The sequence below is a fragment of the Pygocentrus nattereri genome, chromosome 16 (assembly GCF_015220715.1).
Source record: "Pygocentrus nattereri isolate fPygNat1 chromosome 16, fPygNat1.pri, whole genome shotgun sequence".
NCBI lineage: Eukaryota > Metazoa > Chordata > Actinopteri > Characiformes > Serrasalmidae > Pygocentrus > Pygocentrus nattereri.
The window spans coordinates 9,455,071-9,472,608 of NC_051226.1; the positions used below are offsets into that span (position 1 = coordinate 9,455,071).

The 17,538-nt window shown below is 38.6% G+C and overlaps 1 protein-coding gene across 1 annotated transcript; it reads right to left on the minus strand.

The window, feature by feature from the left end:
- Window positions 1–1,291: 1,291 nt before the first annotated feature.
- Window positions 1,292–16,632, minus strand: si:ch211-282j22.3 (ER degradation-enhancing alpha-mannosidase-like protein 3). Its single transcript, XM_017714525.2, has 20 exons — window positions 15,791–16,632; window positions 14,122–14,167; window positions 13,871–13,971; window positions 12,902–12,941; window positions 12,143–12,255; window positions 11,860–12,013; window positions 10,422–10,556; window positions 10,161–10,266; window positions 9,877–9,974; window positions 9,495–9,620; window positions 8,814–8,897; window positions 7,876–7,959; window positions 7,616–7,740; window positions 7,154–7,319; window positions 6,792–6,946; window positions 6,152–6,272; window positions 5,835–6,011; window positions 5,505–5,670; window positions 5,129–5,320; window positions 1,292–4,258 (listed from the first exon to the last, which is right to left on the minus strand). The coding sequence occupies exons 1-20, from the start codon at window positions 15,931–15,933 to the stop codon at window positions 4,026–4,028; spliced, it is 2,565 nt and encodes an 854-aa protein (XP_017570014.1). The 5' UTR covers window positions 15,934–16,632; the 3' UTR covers window positions 1,292–4,025.
- Window positions 16,633–17,538: the final 906 nt, after the last annotated feature.

Sequence of the window (17,538 nt, forward strand, 5' to 3'; positions counted from 1 at the left end):
CAATTGAATTATCTTGAGATAATTTTCTCAGGAAAATTATCCTTAGGATAACTATCTCAACATACATACAGAAAGACTTAAATTGGCTCCAAAGCTAATGATCTCAAGATCATTTTCTCAGGATAATTATCTTGAAATAATTGCCTCAAGATAATTATCCAAACAAAACTATCTTGACATATACAGGGAAAATGAACTTGGCACCAAATCGCTGCTCTCTGCTCAGTATTATGCAAGCTCATTGTCCACTGTTCATCTTGAGATAATTATCCCAAGAAAACTCTCTCACGATAATTACCCTGAGATAATTCTTTCCAGATAATTAATGTGAGAAAATTTGCATAATTTTGCAGGCAGGATGTTTTTTCCCCAGAGTAGTCCTTTCAGGGGCTGCATATTTTCATCAGCCTGTAAAGACTGTAAGATAAAACAGACAAAGCATCTTTGTCCCTGCTTGTGTCCATGTTTGTGGGAAACTGTCTCTCATACAGAATCAGAAACAACATGATTAAGTTTGAGATGAATCAACAACATGATATGGTTTGAGGCAAAAGTATTTTAGTTTAGGCATAAACACAGAACACATTTGAGATACTGGCCATGAAATGTTTTTCTAGTCTTTCGTTTCTTTGCAGCGTGAAGACAACATTCTTTATCATGAATATGTATAATATTGATATTATCTTTAATATATGATGAAGGAAACGGAGTGAGAGTTAACTGGTCCACCTGTGTGCGCTGTGTTTCAAAGAGGAGTGTTTTCAGAGAGGAGTTTAGATTAGCCTGGACTCAGGAGACCTGCGCTCAGGTCACAGACGCCCTCTGCTGACCAGTGTGGGAAGTAAAAACACATGAACTGCAAAATATCTGCTCTCTGTGCCTGGAACCCTGATTTCGCTGCGTATGTGCATAGGCAGTGGAGAGAAATGAGAGTGAAGAATGTCCGAGTATCAGATAAACATGGATAGAAAGTAAACATTATGAACGAAACAGAAACAAGACACATGTACGCATATTCAGTCGTATTAAAAATGTGATTTTTAAAATGATTGTGGAAACACTTGACTGTGTCATTTCTGAATACTTAAATTTATGCCAATATATACACTTATGTAAAAATGTTAAAAATATATACTGCATGCACATGCATAGATCAAATATATGAAAGTGTCCAATTTTATATTTTTAATAATACAAACTTGACACAGTTGAAAAATATATCCAATACATTTCCTTTGCATATGGGCCAAGAAATCCTTAGATTTGGCTTGAAAATGAAACACTGACAAAATAATGCCCAGTTTTTAATAATTATGTACATGTTTAGAAAATATTTTTCAGATATCCATCTACTTACAATAAAATGCATAATTTTGTAAATGTGAAAATGCACCGTGATGTGAAGATTTTTATGTTTATTTATTTGGAAGTGTTCTTCATTAGCATAAGCAGGACCATATGCATTAGCAGCACTTCATAAACTGTAATTAATGAAGTTTTAGTTTGAAAGCTGTTACAAACATATGCATCTCCAGTTGAGCAACAGAAACACTTTTACAGAATTAGAATGCACAAGGAAAACAACAACTAAACAAACATGAAAAGACAGTTCAATGAATATGTTTGAGAGAGGAAAGTAGGTTTTTCATCATTGCACTGTATGATTCTTATAGTGCTTTAAATGGGGTGGCAGTAGAACAGCTCAGCTACAGAGAATAAACTAGAGACCATCCTCTGGAATTATCTATTAGTGTCATATGTTGCAGGCAAAAATTAGGATTTGACAGGCGACAGGTGAAAAAAAAAAAACCCAGAATTGTCTTTTTTTTCTAAACTATAGTGATTCAATGCAGACTGAAAATGAAACTGTTTATATTTCTGGGCATGAATTGTTCATTATTTGAAATGGTGAGTCATGCAGAGTCAAAACTATATAACTAATAACACTAATGTCTAGCTAATTAATAACACAAATGACTAGAAGGACTCAAATCATTAATGAAACATCAAATGTGTAAAAAATATCAATTTTGATGAAAGTATTACTGAAACATACATGACAACCAACACTGTTCATGAGAAGAACAGGGTTATTACTTGATTTATTGGCAAATCTTGATCTTTCTTCAGTCATCAGCCTAGACACTATACATGTCAATCTCCATTACAGCTCTGGAACATCACACTGGCACTTCACATCAGCGCTTCACCTTTAAAATCACCTTAAGGGCAAACTTGGTCTCAAGTATACATAAAATATATTAAGAAATAAATAGCACTCCATCATATCTGTTTTATCTGCTCTGGGTAGCGAAATGCTCATCAGTGAGCCCTTGTTAGAGGTACACAGGTTGACGTCCTACTGAGAATAGGAGAAAAATAAAACAGGCAGCTATTCCTCTTTATGACTAATAAATAATAGGCAGCAATACAACTCTGCTGATCTCAAGTGTTACAAGTGCCAGAAATGTACACTTAACACTGCAACATTTCTCAGGTTATGCTTTAACCCTGCAAACTACACCTCATTATTTATACATTCAAACTTGCGTACTAAAGCCAAGGATTCTCAGGTAAGGAACATGAGTAAGACTAGATGAAAGACTAATTAGCAAAAACGGTCTTCTGCAACAAGCTTTTCTGTTAGTAGGTGATTCCATTGCGACACAAGAAGAAGCTCTGAAACTAAGCTGTGATTACCCTGCATTGAAATCCACAAAAAGGCTGTAAGCCACAAACACACACATGCAGACTTGCTTGTGTTGGTCTGCTGGAAAAGTGTCTATGTGCCAAAGTGCAAGGTCGGTGTGCTTAGGGCTTGACAAGAAAGACATGAGGTTAACAGTTGCTAATTAATTTCCATGATCTGCTCTGCAAAAGACTAAAATGTTCCAGACAATGCCTGGGTACTGCGCAGATACAGTCGTACAGGAAGGTAAGAAACAGGAAAACATGAAATAGTACGGAGTAAAAAAATAAATAAATAAAAAGTAAAATCTGCTGCAATCTCAAGACTACCATCAATTATCTGATCGTCACTGACCCTGAATGAGTGAGACTAATGCATGGGCAGTTTATGAAAAACACACATATATACACAGAAAGTTCTGACACAAGCAATGATATGTAGTGTATAAACAGTGAAGTCTTTCACAGATGCCTACTGATTTATGCATTATCGCAAACACATATGCACGCATGTGGACATGCACACATGTTCAAGTCTTAGCACTTTTTATTTCCCTGATGTTGCAGTACATGATAAAAATGTGGCATAAATGTTGAAGTCCACCATACTGGCCCATTCTTTCTCATATAATCACTGTGTTCCCTATGTATACAATACTGCGTTCAGGTTTGGTCATAGGTGACCTGTCTCAGGACAATCCAGAGACTTCAGGCCACTTAAAATGAGGACATAACTGAAAAAACTGACTCACTGCTGTTACCACATCCTCCTATTTTGCCACATCTGACAATACAAACAGCAGAAATAGGTCTTTCTGTTCTTTTCTACTTACTGACAGCATAAAGCAAAAAAAATATATTACCAAACATAATATTAACAATAATAAACAATGGAATAAAGTGGCCTGAGAGTGCGCTCTACTGTACCAGGCTGCCCACTGTGCTCATCCACACTATGCTAACTGCAATCTAGCACAGGCTCTTGCTCCTGTTAACCACCAAATTTAATCAAAACCAACCACCGCAGCACAAACGAGACAAGGCCAAACAGTAGGGTGTAAGACTACAGCTTTGAGAACCCCTTCTTTTCGCTCTATACCTCAAGTACACAGCCCCAGTAACTACAAACTACACAACACCATCCTTTAGTATAAAAGGGGAGAAAATGTTTAACCATCTGTGTGAGACTCTGCATATACTGAGCTCGTTCGACTAGCCCACATAATGAGGCCATTTCTTGCTGGATTCTGCCTGCGTTCTCTGATCCTTGATCAGCCACAGGCCAGCAGCAGCCCTGATGTCAGTCAATGGGACGAGATACCAGATTGAGCCCAGTTTCAAGGGGTGCTCTGGGGGCTTTTCCGATCCAAACTGCAGGGTTCCTGGTGGTCTGCTTCAGTGTGTGCAGTGCAGGTGGATGGGTGCACCACCTCTGACATCTCTCCTTCGGCCTCAGATTCCACATCGCTCTCCAGTACCAGTCGGATTGTAGTGCCTGTATCTGCTTCGTTGTCCTCTAGCTCACCCTCCTTGGCCAGGCGGAACTTAATATTCAGCTTTTCTGTTTTTTCTGCACAAGAAAAAAAAAAACAAACAAAAAAACAAGCACAGCAGCATGAAGACACAATATCAGCCAGATCAACAAAGTGCAAAGTGAGTAAACGCTTGATGAATGATAACATATGAAATAGGCTTTCCGTTGAAACTATGTACTCTGTGTCGTGTATTCTGCTGTATACAGTATTTTGTTTTATTCAGTCAGTTTTAATGTGATCATACTTTGGTTCCCATGGTGAGAACAAAAGCAGAAAATTATATTGCATTTTTGTTCTTTTTACACTGATATTGAACCAATTGTGTGTATATTGACTTTTGGCTTTGCACATGCCTCAGCCTCATTTTAAAACCAAAACTATAAGTTCTATAATTGCCAGAGCATTTGAAAATGTGATAGAACACATTGACGTGTTAAAATGGCATCAGAAATTAATTGTTTCCATGTCAATGGTCTGCAGAAAGGAACAACTGCTCATGACATTTTTGTTATATATTGCAGTCATACCCCAAACAGCCAGACCAGACTCAGGGGGTCTAAGTCTACTTCTTTGGTCACATCACAGCACAGCAACTGCACCAGGGTTTGTTTTAAATCAAACCAAAGCAGCAAAGTATGAATGCATCCTTAAGTATTTTAAGAGTGCCTTTAAACATCTGGCGAAAGAATATATAGAAAATAAGCATGTAAAAATACATTTCTGTTGATATGGAATATTGACAGGCACTGTGCCTGAATTGAGTGAATGAGTGATTAAATGAATAAACAAATACATAAAGAAATACATAAAGAAAGAAAAAGGAAAAAAAAAGACAGAAGAAAGAAAAGACAAGACATTTTTTGAACTGCAACAATAGATGCTGTTAACCTAAAAACGGCCAGTACCCTTTCCAAGCTGTCTCTCTTTCGGTAGCAGTAGGACATCCACATTTTGGTGCTCCTGTAGTGCGCCAGTCAAAATAGCTCCTTCTCTGCTGAACAGAAAGACCAGCGGCACTGTGATGTCATCTGTAGACTCCCCATCTCCCACCATCTGGAACAGGGGTGTCTCAGCACTGCTGCTGTCCTCTCGCTGGTCTGTTACAGCAGAAAAGCAAAAGCAAAGATTAACTTTGACAAGCTAATGAGGAAAAGGCTGGAGTGAAACCAAGCAAAACTTACTAAGTTCAGAGGTTCCAGGAAGAGTGTAAGGACAGGAATTCCCCTACCCAAGTTTTCATAAAGGTATATAATTGACCACTTGATTTTGTGAATAACTGACCTATGAAAATGACTCCAATAGCCCCTGCCTCCTGTAGTCTTCGGGCTTTGGCAGCAAACATGCAGTCTCCTCTCAGGGCTAGTGCTATGTGCCCTTGCAGCTCTATTGGGTTCTCTATGTGCCCACATGCTGTGTATGGAACACTCTTCACTATACTACCCTTCACCTGAGACAGAGTGAGAGGAGCAGAGGGACAGACATGACAGGGACCAGGATTAAGAGAATATGGTATTTATTCATCACCAAACATTAGCATTTAGCTGAAATTAAACATAAAATATGTATCTATATAGCAATCTTTTAAAGTTATGAAATTCCTGAAATTCTCACCCCGTGCTCCTGCTTTGTTAGATCCATTCCAAATTTGGCTGGACCAGCTGTTAGTACTGTTCTACCCAAAAACGGGGGAGAGATGAGCTGCACAATATGTGGCACCACCTCCTCTTCTTCAGGCGTGTGCCTGACCTCAGCCACCAGCTTCACTCTGTACACACCTTTTTGAGAATCCTTAACAAACAGAAAGGAGTGGATGTGTGAATAAAGGAAAGACAAGACAATGAGATTCATTGCTTCTATTATGGACTGAAGAGGTCACTGTGGAAAGAAAACAGAAGATGAGTATTCAAGAGCAAGAAAAGTGAATTCACCTTGGTTCTCGAAGCACTGCTGGCTGCTGCCATGTCAGTAAGAGGAGTAAGAGAGATGCCCATGCTCTTCAGGAACTCTACTGGTTCCATACCAGTATCATGAAGAGGCAGCTCAATTCCCCTGTGGAGATACAAAGGACAAAGGACGCAGTTCTTAAGAAAGTGACTTAATGACAAGCCTGTGCTATGTGACTGTTTCAAGTAGCAGTCCCTGCAGCTAACATACATTATTTTCGATTCATGGAAACACAACAATTCATGCATAAAACTTGTAAAAATATTTGCACACATTGGCTGGTTGTGTAATTGTATCCAAGACATCTCAAAATGCAAATTAAGGCAGCATGTTTCAGCACAATTCTGCTGATATCTGCAGTCTCCATGTGTTTAAAATGTATACAAAGAACCATAACATTAGTAAACAGGTTAAATTTATGACCACATATGCTTGTCGTCCAACCCAGAACTTCATAAGATTCTTCAGGTGTTACAGATTGCGATGGAATAGACAAAACAAAGAATGTCATGTCATATGATGGTGAACAGAAACATGAATATTAAAAAAAAAAGATAAAAAGAATGTCTAAAAACATCCATTAGAACCAACAAAAGTTTTACATTTAAATAAAATAAAAGATACCTGACAGGAGAGGTGTGGGGCGCTCTGCCCACCCCAGTGAGATATTTATAACTGTCCCTGATGGTCTTGGCAAAGGAAGGGTTGTTGGGGAACAGGGTCTGAGCACTGGGGCAGGAATATGTGAACAGGTCCTCCACTTGAGTAGTGTATAGGTCCTAAAAATACCACATTTCAAACATTACTTCCAAAATACACAGGAACTGAATTAATTATGAACTTACTAAAGATTAATTTCAGACTCCAATGACTGGTATGCTTTTGGTGAAAGTGTATCATGTAGTAATGGTCCAACAGCAGCATTTCAAAGGCTGCAGTGTACACTCTAAATAGTTCTGCAGGGCAGGGCAACGCTAGGATCTTACTGTGTTGTTGCCTTCACAAGCAGGCTGTGAAGTAGACAGAGAGACCGGGAGGAGGTGGGCCTCAGTGGTGAAGATATAGTCATCAATATCAAAAGGCAAGTGACTCTTTTCAGAAAAGAGCAGGTAGAGGTACTTAAACATTTCAGCAAGGAAGAAGGAGTCCATCCTGGGAATACAAAGCAGTTGTAAAGGAAAAGCTGTATGCAAATCCAGAAATAGAGATCAATTTATTGTTGGACAAAAAAGCATGCAGAATACAGAGCATAGATGCATCAATCTTGTACTTATTCTGTTTTAACTGGTCTTCACTTTCTTTTGTAATGACTTGATTTATCAAAATCTACCCTTTTGCTGTGTTAAACTGTCTCTAAATTGTTAAATTGGCTCTGTATTAACTGGCCAATGTGGCCTAGTTAAGACGGAGCCACTGTTAAAACTGCTGTCCTTCTGGTAGCTCCTCACCTGTCCTCATGTGCGCCTGTCCTTACATCCTGCACTGCAGCGAAGCCACAGGGAACCCGTGTATGAGTGTTGAGCTTCTCCACTATAGACTGTCCCACCTTCAGGTAGTATGGGTCACCTGTAGCCTGACAGGAGGGATAAAACTTTACTGAGTCATGCAGTTTGTTAACGTTTATGGTAACGTTTATGGTGTTTGTATGGCAGTAGAACACAACTAGATTTTAATAAAAAACATACAATGTGTCTCATGCTTTACATACTTTATAAAGAAAGTAGGTGCTCTCAGCAAACTCTGGTCGCAGAGGGTGTTGACCCCAGTGAACTCTGAACTCAGTAGTGAAAGCCTGATGACCCAAAAAAAAAAAAAAAAAAAAAAAGCAGTTATTTTATGGACATATAGGTTACGTTTATGCAGCAGGTAAAATCTGCCCCAATCTGATTTGCTCACCAAATCAGATTTTTTTGACTGTTCATACTATCTTTTAAATGTGAACTGTATGCAACATCTGTCTGAACAGATCAGCTCCTAAACCGACCCGCATGTGCAAAAGAACAATATTTCACATGGCTCGTCCAGAGGTAAACGAAAAATAGTCGCTCCCGGTTTCTTTTTCGCCAGTATTGCAGGAACGATTATGAAGTTCCAGTGGTTGACAGCTGGGCTCATCACCCACAATGTGGTTGAGTTGTAAAAAGGACACGCTATTCGGCCACTTCTTTGGTTCGTGTCCTCGGATTCTTTAAACTGTGGTTTACGGCTGTGCTCCGTTTCATTCGAAACCTGTTCAAACATGGAGCGGCTGCAATGAGTCTCATAATTTTTTGGTACAGAAACATCAGCCTAAATATTTATGAGTCTCAGCAGCGTGGAATTATGATAAATGTCGAGTTGTACTGATGTAAAAGTTGCGTAAATTACATTCTGGCTGTTCAGATATACATCAGATTTCAGTATCACATATGAAAGCGTCTCAAATCGGAATTGAAAATGTCAGATTCAATGCGTTTTTACCGTTCACACAGCCACACAGATGAAACAGCTATGTCACATAAGAGGAAAAAGATTGGATTTGGGCCACTTTTACCTGCTGCGTAAACATAGTCATAGTGGAGCTCTGGGAGAAGACTTTCATTACAGTAGTTTACTATTAAATGTATGCAACCTAAATTAAATGAAGTTTTTTTTTTATTCTGTTACCTCAGGAAGAAACTTGTGCTGCTTAGTAACTTGATAAAGCATCTCATGGGTCTCTATGGCAGGCTTCAAATCTCCCCTTAAGACCTGTGTACATTTTAAATAATACATGGGCAATTACAAAAAAAAACTTCTAGCAAATCTTGATATTTAATTACACAGTTTCATCAATATGTTTTTCCATCAGGAAATTCCAATGGCAACATAATAGATAAATAAAACTGGGCATAGCAAAAAGGGCAAGAAATTTTAAATTATTTTTAAATTAACAATGAAAAAAGTTCACAAAAAAGTTAAAATAGAACATCTTTTGCTTTTTACCCCAGCATTTTTCTAATTAATGAAGTCTATGTTGTCCCATTTAGTCTTAAAAGGCACTGACAGTTGGTCAGCAACAGATAACCTTTGCTGAGTTAATTTTTCCTCAGTGGGGTTTAAATCTGGACTATGACCAGATCAAAACATCAGCTAAATGGACCTTCTCTCTAGTCATCTTCTGGTAAGCTTAGCTGTGGGCAAGACTATTATCTGACTGAGAAATTCCTTTTGTTATATCATCTTCTGGAAATGATCAATAGTGGGAGGTAAGCCTTTCTGTAACATTCTCTGATATTCTGCTGCAGTCACAGAACCATGACCTACTTTTGTCTTAGAGTGTATTTGTGATAAGGATGGAAATCTGACCTGAAGCCCAGGGAAGAAGGCCAGCAGTGAGTCCATCCAGCTGCGCACATTCACTGTGGGGTTGTGCATATGCACACTGAGCAGTAAAGGTGGCTGGCTGATATACTTCATAATGGCACTGTAGTGCTATTAAACACAAAAAGTCATACACTGGATTTTGTGGCACTCAAACAATGCAAAATAATATATGGATATCACTGGCATCTAATTCAAAATAGGTATATTTAACATTTCATATCTACTATTTTCAATTAAAAACAGAGTTTAATCGATTTACATTGCATTCTTTTTTATTTACGTTTTGCAATACGTTTAATTAATACATTTTTGCAGCGTCCCAATTTTTTGGAAAATGGTGTTTTAGAAGAGATGCGATACTTACAGTATTAAACCTTTCGAGGTACACATTGTCTCCCAGCAGAATATATGCCTTCATCAAGTATTCATAGTAGGAGTCTATTCCAGCACCGACACCACTATCTATTTAGGGGAAATAGTAAAATGTTTAATGAGTGTGAGAACAGGGGAAATCCAAAGGCATGTTGGTCATATTCTTTGGTTCTTAATAACACAATAACATAATAACAGAAACATGGCCTGCCAAAACTGGTGTCTGATGCCCCTATGACAGTCAAACATTGCAGATATACATGTGTATAGCCTCACCCCTGCGGACCCAATCTCCATTATGAATGTTGATGACGGTGCCCATAAGATTGCTTCCTCTCTGTCTCTTCTCCCAGAGAACATCCAGAGCTTTCCTTGCATGCTCCTGTGGAGAGAAAAAAAAAACAAAGAGTTATAAAAGTAGATTTGTACCACTTGATGATACGTACTTTATGATTACAATATTCTTAGCAGTACTGATCTGCATTGACTAAATGGAATATGCCCATAATAATAAAAGAGAATCTCTGAGATCATCACCTCAAAGACTGACTCCCCAGAGAGTCGGCTGAGTGCCGCAAACTCCAGGATCATGGTCCCAGCACAGGCTGTGCAGGTGTCCGTCTCAGTGCCTGTGCGTGAGAGAGGGTTCACAACCCCATAGCGCAGATTTACCTACAATGGAGACATGACATTGAATAACAAACATAAGACACAAACAACTTCATAACTCTGTTGCCACGCACTCACCAAGCACTTTATAAGGAAAACCTTTGTATCTACACTCTTTATCCATTTTATAAGCTCAACGCACCATATTGGTGCACTTTATAGCTCTACAATCATTTCATCAGTTTAATCCGTCTGTTTTTCTGCATACTTGTTAGCCTCCTTTTACCCTGTTCTTCAATGGTCAGGGCCCCCACAGGACCACTACAGAGCAGGTATAGTTTGGGTGGTGGATCATTCTCAGCACTGCAGTGACACTGACATGGTAGTGTATGTAGAGTTGGTATAAAGCGATCAGACACCGCAGTGCTCTTAGAATTTGTAAATACGTCAATGTCACTACTGGACTGAGAATAATCCACTAACCAAAAATATCCAGCCAACAGCGTCCTTTGGGTGGCGCCCTGTGATGACTGATGAAGGACTACAAGATGACCAACACAAACTGTGCAGCAACAGATGAGTTACTGTCTCTAATTTTACATCTACAAGAGGGACCAACACGGCAGGAGTGTCTAACAGAGTGGACAGTGTTTAAAAGTTCCAACAGCACTGCTGTGTCTGACTCACTTGTACCAGCACAACACACACTAACAAGCCACCACCAGGTCAGTGCCACTGCAGTGCTGTGGTGGTCCTGTAGGGGGTCGTGACCACTGACGAACATGGTGAAAGTGGACTGACAAAGTATGCAGAGTAGCAGATGGACTACAGTCTGTAATTGTAGAACTACAAAATGCCCCAATAGCTGATAAAATGGACAAGTGCAGATACAAAGTAAATGTAGCTAATAAAGTGCTTGTTGAGTATATGTCTATCTGTTGATCTCAATCTCTTTTTATTGCTTCTAATATAACAGTTTTTTTGTGTCTTTAAGACTGATACATGTAAATGACTATTGTTTGGACTGTTTGTTCTGTATTATATTTGATTCAATAAGCAGTTCGGGTTGAAACGCACTTTAGAACTTCAGAGTGAACAGGCAGAGCCAACATGCTGTAAGCTGAAAAGGCAGATATATTTGAATGCATTTGTTTTTTGCGACATTACAAAAAAAAAAAAAAGCTTTGTTTCCTCCCAACCCTGGACTGTAATAACTGGGAAGTGAATGATACATTTTGAAAATTTCACTACACACTACAGTAAGGTCTTTTATTTTCAAAAACTGAGCATATTTTGTTTTTCCATGATTTGGGCCCTTTAAGCTGTACTGAGAAATATAGAAATACTGTAGACATGAATCAAGTACCCTTGGATAAGGAAGGCCACTAGTGGTATTAAAGGCAGGCAGTAGGCGGTAACCCAAGTCTTTGGCCATATGGAGCAGCTCATCCCCGTACCACTGCATCTTCTCTCCTCGCTGCTTCAGCAGATCAGCCATCACATGTGCCCCTAAGAGGCCACTAAAGAAACAGCATGACAAAACCTTACCTTTAAATGACACTTTCACTGCATTAACTTACATTTTTATAAATTACAATATATAATATACAATATTTTCGGCAGCAGATGTGATACAGATTCAGTCATACCCCAGAACACGGATGTTGGTCTCAAAAACAGACACCACCACATCGTTGTCCAGTCTTACATCTTTAACAGTCTTTTTCACAGCCTCTTCGAAGTCCTCCAGTCTATTTAGCAGCTGTGCAAAGAACAAGATAAAGCACACTGTAAATAACAAACTAAAATGACATACAGCCCAATTTCCAAAAAAGTTTTTTCTCTTAAAAAACAATAAAGATTTCTGTTTCAACATTTGCCATGTTGTTTTTGTACTACTTGTACTATTAAACATATGGTTTAAATTATTTGCACATCATTACACTGTGTTTTTATTTAAAACCTGATGGGAGACTCTGACAAATGTAAATAAAAATATAATGCAATGATATGCAAACATTGTAAACCTTATAATCAATTGAAAATTGTATAAATACAACATAAATGTTGAAACTGTAGAGAAATTGTATTGTTTTTTGAAAAGCATAAGCAATTTTTGAATATGATGCCCGCAACATGTTCCAAATAAGCTGGAATGGGTGCATGTACACCACTGTATTGCATCACCACTTCTTTTAACAACACTAAGCATTTGTAAACTGAGATCATCAAGTACACTAGATTTGACAGTGACATGTTTTCCCATCCTTGCTTGATACGTAATTTTAGCTGCAATTTTTTGGAAATGAGGTTGTATATGTCACTGTTCAAGCCGAACTAACTCAGAAAAACAGAGGTACTTTTGCAGCTCCAACAAAAAGTTAGCCTTTGTTGCAAAGAATACTCACCACTAGTGTATCTAAGGTGTCAATCAGTGTCAGAGAAAATCTGAAAGGAAGATATTTGTGCAGACAATTACAGGGTAACCACAAGGTTTCATGAAAAGAAGTTCTAACTTTTGACTGGTGCTAGAATAGCTTTAGAGGGCAGCAGTGAAAATGTTTGTTTATTTGAGCTTGAGCCATTTATGCTTTTAACTAGTAACTACTAAGTATGAACAGATGGGAGGCAATAAAGTCAATTTGTCCACTTTAAGCTTTCATAGTCGCACACAATAAGCAAAAAGGACAATTAAACTGTTAATCACAATTATTGATATGCCAATTAAATGGACAAATTTCTGGACAGACCTGACATTGAAATTAAAAATTTACCTAATCAATGAATGCTGACTAATAGCAATATGATATGAAGAAACACATTTAAGCTTTTAAATAACTATTACAGCACATGGCAGGACCCTAAAACCTCAGTGACAAAGTGAATTCAGTAGTTTGACCGAGATAACACGAGGACAGCACACTTTGGATGAATATGCCACAATATTTTATTTTCTCCAAGTTGCACTTGGAACAGACACAATGCACCAGCAAAACAGCGGTATCACATTTTTAATAACACTATGCAAACTATGACTAGAATGATTTTTACATATACTACCCATCACTGCATCCAGTTAACAAGGGATAATTATGCCCTCTTGAAATCCTGGCTTCATCAAGATTAAAACAAACACTGAACTGACATTAAAGACCTTAAACATCTACGCCACTTCAGTGTCTAACTATTTTTAAGTGGGCCAGCATTCTTTAAATACAGACACTTTCTTGCAGTGTAATCCAGTGAAATAATGCTATCATGCTGTCATATCGCCCAGCCCTAGTGCTTAGAAAGCTGATCTGATAGTATTATTTGATCCAGTTTGCAGTGTAAATAAGGGAGGTGTGTCACATAAAGGGAAGAAAAGGATGACTCACTTTCCCAGAGAGTCATCAATGTCACCACGATTGGGCTCCAATCCTCGAACTCTCCCTCTACAGCTCAGTGGCATCAGTTCATCTGCTGGGTATGCATATTTCTGGAGAAGGAGAACAGAAATGAATCACCCAGAATCAGCAAGGCAAGAGGCTAGAAAAAAAAACCCACAAAAAAACTACAAGTCATATGAGAAAGGTGATCAGCCCTTATCAGCAGAATGACAAAAGTCACTATCACCACAGTTACTTACCATGTAACTGCCATAAGCATGATCAAACATCTCCAGAATTTGTTCCCTAAAACACAAAACAAATCAATGAGTGTAAAGGCAAGGGCACTTCATAAAGCAGGTAAATACATCTGCTTAAATAAAAGGAGGACACATAGTAAATGACAACAAGAGCACCAAATGAAAAAAAGAGCACTGTACGTGATTAAAAGCAAGCTGTGATCACAGTACATTGATGACATTGAACTGAAAACTTGACCGCTAACAAATTCCTTGTCATCTCATGTAACACTAAATCATAAGCAAGGACACGATCAAAAGCTGCACTGTGGTCAAGCCGCATGTGTGTTGTTTCAGTTGATGTGGACAGTTGCTTGTGGTTTAGCATTTGTGGAAATTATAAGGAAATGTGTCACGAGTAGGGCTGCAACAATACATTTTGTTCAGGTTAAATTACATTTTCAGTACATTTTAAGCATTAAAAACTATGTATCTTAAGCATTAAAAATGTCTTGATTATACAGAGCTCTGATTAAATACTAGACAGACTGGTTTGGCTCAGATAAATAACTGCAAATTTAAGACCCACCACAGAGAGCAGAACATAAACATTAGCCAAGATCCTGTCTAAGGAATTTGTCCTTACCTGGAAGGTAATCATCTCTATTTTAGCTCATCTCCTGACAGCATATAATTAATTCCACCAACCCAACAGAAATTACAGTACATAGTCCAAAGTCCTCAGGTGAGAACATGGAATTAGTTTGGTCATCACAGCCACAACAGACTACTGGTTTGAGCCTTCAGACTGCCAGTCATATTAGATATCTTCCACATGTTCAACCTTCAGGCTTTCTTACCCTACTTTAGCCAAATTTACCTTTGGGGATTAATGAAGTGAAGTGATCTTTCTGGGCTTATCTGTGAATCATTATGCCTAAATGCATCTTTTAGAATTTGCTTTGTAAAACAGAGTTTATTAAAGATTTCAAATAAATAATATCAATAAATGAATACAAAATCACATGAGTACCAATTTACACACTTAATACAACAAATCCATCTAAAACACAATTATACACATACTTAATATTATAGAAATTGATTTACCAACCACACACTGAAGGTCATGATGATTCCTAAGGACAGTACTGCCTCACACCTAAACATTATTTTTTTGGGTACTCCTTTCCAACAAACTATTTTCCTATTTTGTATTCTCATCTAACCCGTTGGAAAATCTAACCACTCCTTTATTTGTGTTGACATCCATGACTGAACAGACATCTACAATTAGAAAATCTAACCGCAGGTATCTGTGCAATCATGGATTTCAACACAAAGACACGTATTATTTATTTATTTACTGCTTTCAGTTATCAGTCTGAGACAAAGATTTAGTGAAGCACCATTGATTCAACTTCTGAAAGTACACAGAAGGTCACAAAGTGTTGGAACACAGGCCAAACTATTCTTGTCTTAAGCAGGCACGAGGATGTAGTCATGTCTGACCATTACCCTACACTAACCCTAACTTGTTACCAGCACTTGTGTTAATTAATCTGTTGTGAGTCATGAAATAAGCAAAACCAAAAACATTCTGTTTCGAGTGGTCTTAACAAGTCCACAGTTCAATCTGAACATGAGAAATACAGGAAAAAAGTGGCAAGCTTAAATAAACATAACCTACCTGACTTGGGTCTTTTCTTCAGCAGACATGGCTTGGCCATCTTGAGCAACAACGGCACACAAAAAGCCACTAGAGAATACAGCTGCCAGCAGCATGACAAAAGCCCTAAAGCTCTGTGTACCTCTCACGACTCTGTTCCCCATTAACGCTTACACCGTTGGATTGCCTGCAACTCTTTACTGTCGTCCAGGGCCAGCGTTTTCGATGACTTTCTGCTCTAAACTCACTATTATGTGAAGTATACTCCTGACTAAGTACTATTAGACCAAGTACCAGCCTCCGCCAGTCAGTCTCCCAACTCAGCTGACCATTTAAAGCAAAGATGTAGCTGGTCAGCAGCCTGTCAGCCTGTCAGCCACGGGAAAAGTAAACAATATAACGTTAGCTAATATCTAGCTGGCCAGCTACAAATGTAAGCTGCTAGAAAGACACTGTTTGAGAACTGCGAGTGCTGCAGAAAGCAGAATATTACGGATAAATATTTTCGCGTGAGAGACTGTCAGTAATCATTCCCGACAGATTAACGTGCAACTGTACAACTGACTAGCAATTAGCTCGGCTGCTAGCCTGCTAACCTAACAACCAGCTTACCTACATGGGCATTCATAGCTAACAGCTAAAACGGCCGGAGTTGAAGTTCGCCGGATAAATGATGCGGTGTGTTTTTCTGGACCGCATCGGATTCGAGAATGACTCCATCTCAGCTTCGTTTACACAAACATTTCCTACGATGTAACGCTTGAGATAATCTCGCCCAGACACTTGGAGCCCGTCGGTAAAGCTCTACAGTACACAACTAGCTAACCGTAGCTAACGCTAACTGTGTCGGCGGACCCTAAAGTGACGCCATCACTAAGAGCGAAGGGGCGTGAACGAGCGCGCAGACAGACGGGCTCTCAAATGGCCCCCTACTCCCGACCAAGTAACGTTAGTATAATAACAACAACTGCACGCAAACCCTGCATAAAATGTCTAACAAGGGTCCATTTAGGACAATGTCAGCAATGTGAGCACAGTTTCCCCGCAGGACATGCAGTGCGCTCTTTGTGTGTAGAAAACTCACATAGTGCACTGTATAGGGAGCAAGGAGCCATTTGGGATGCAGTCAGCCAGACATTCCGTTTTCTGTCCACCACGCACACAATTTTCCATGCTTGTCGGGCTATCCATGGGGTTTTTATTAAATATGTAAGCAGTTTTGCGTTGATTGTATTAATGTTGCTGAATAATTAAAAGTGGGTCTGAATTATGTAATAGATTTATTTTTTTTCTTTTTAGTAATAGATTTCAATTTAACTGAATTATTATGTGTTATAGACACGCTCTTTTTAACCTGTTTGACAATTCTAAACACGAGCCATCTTTGCTTGTGAAGAGCCTTTGGAATAAAAAAAAAATCTCCTAACTTTTCTCGAAGAGAGGTGTAAATATATTATTTATTTCAAACTAGGAATTTTAGGAACGTTATTATTATTGCTGTACCATACAGAGACCAAAGACCTGTAAGTTATATAAATATTGTTTACCTTCATGATGATTATGACACTCTGACGCCGCTGTGCTTAGCTCGGAGGAGTAGACACACACACACACACACACACACACACACACACACACACACGACCAAGCAGAATGTTTTTAAGTGTAAACATACAAACCGACCGAAAATGCACACTCTTGGGTGTCTGGTTAGTGCGTTTTATTGTTTACACTATTTATTCCGTTTCATGTATTATTTACGTGTTATG

Bases quoted from the DNA above. Each gene is read 5' to 3' on its own strand.
- si:ch211-282j22.3 (XM_017714525.2), bottom strand. From the start codon at position 15,933: ATGGGGAACAGAGTCGTGAGAGGTACACAGAGCTTTAGGGCTTTTGTC. The intron at 13,972-14,121 runs GTAAGTAACTGT...CTCCTTCTCCAG, and splicing joins ATGCTTATGGCAGTTACATG to AAATATGCATACCCAGCAGA. The intron at 10,267-10,421 runs GTGATGATCTCA...TTCTCTCCACAG, and splicing joins CTGGGGAGTCAGTCTTTGAG to GAGCATGCAAGGAAAGCTCT.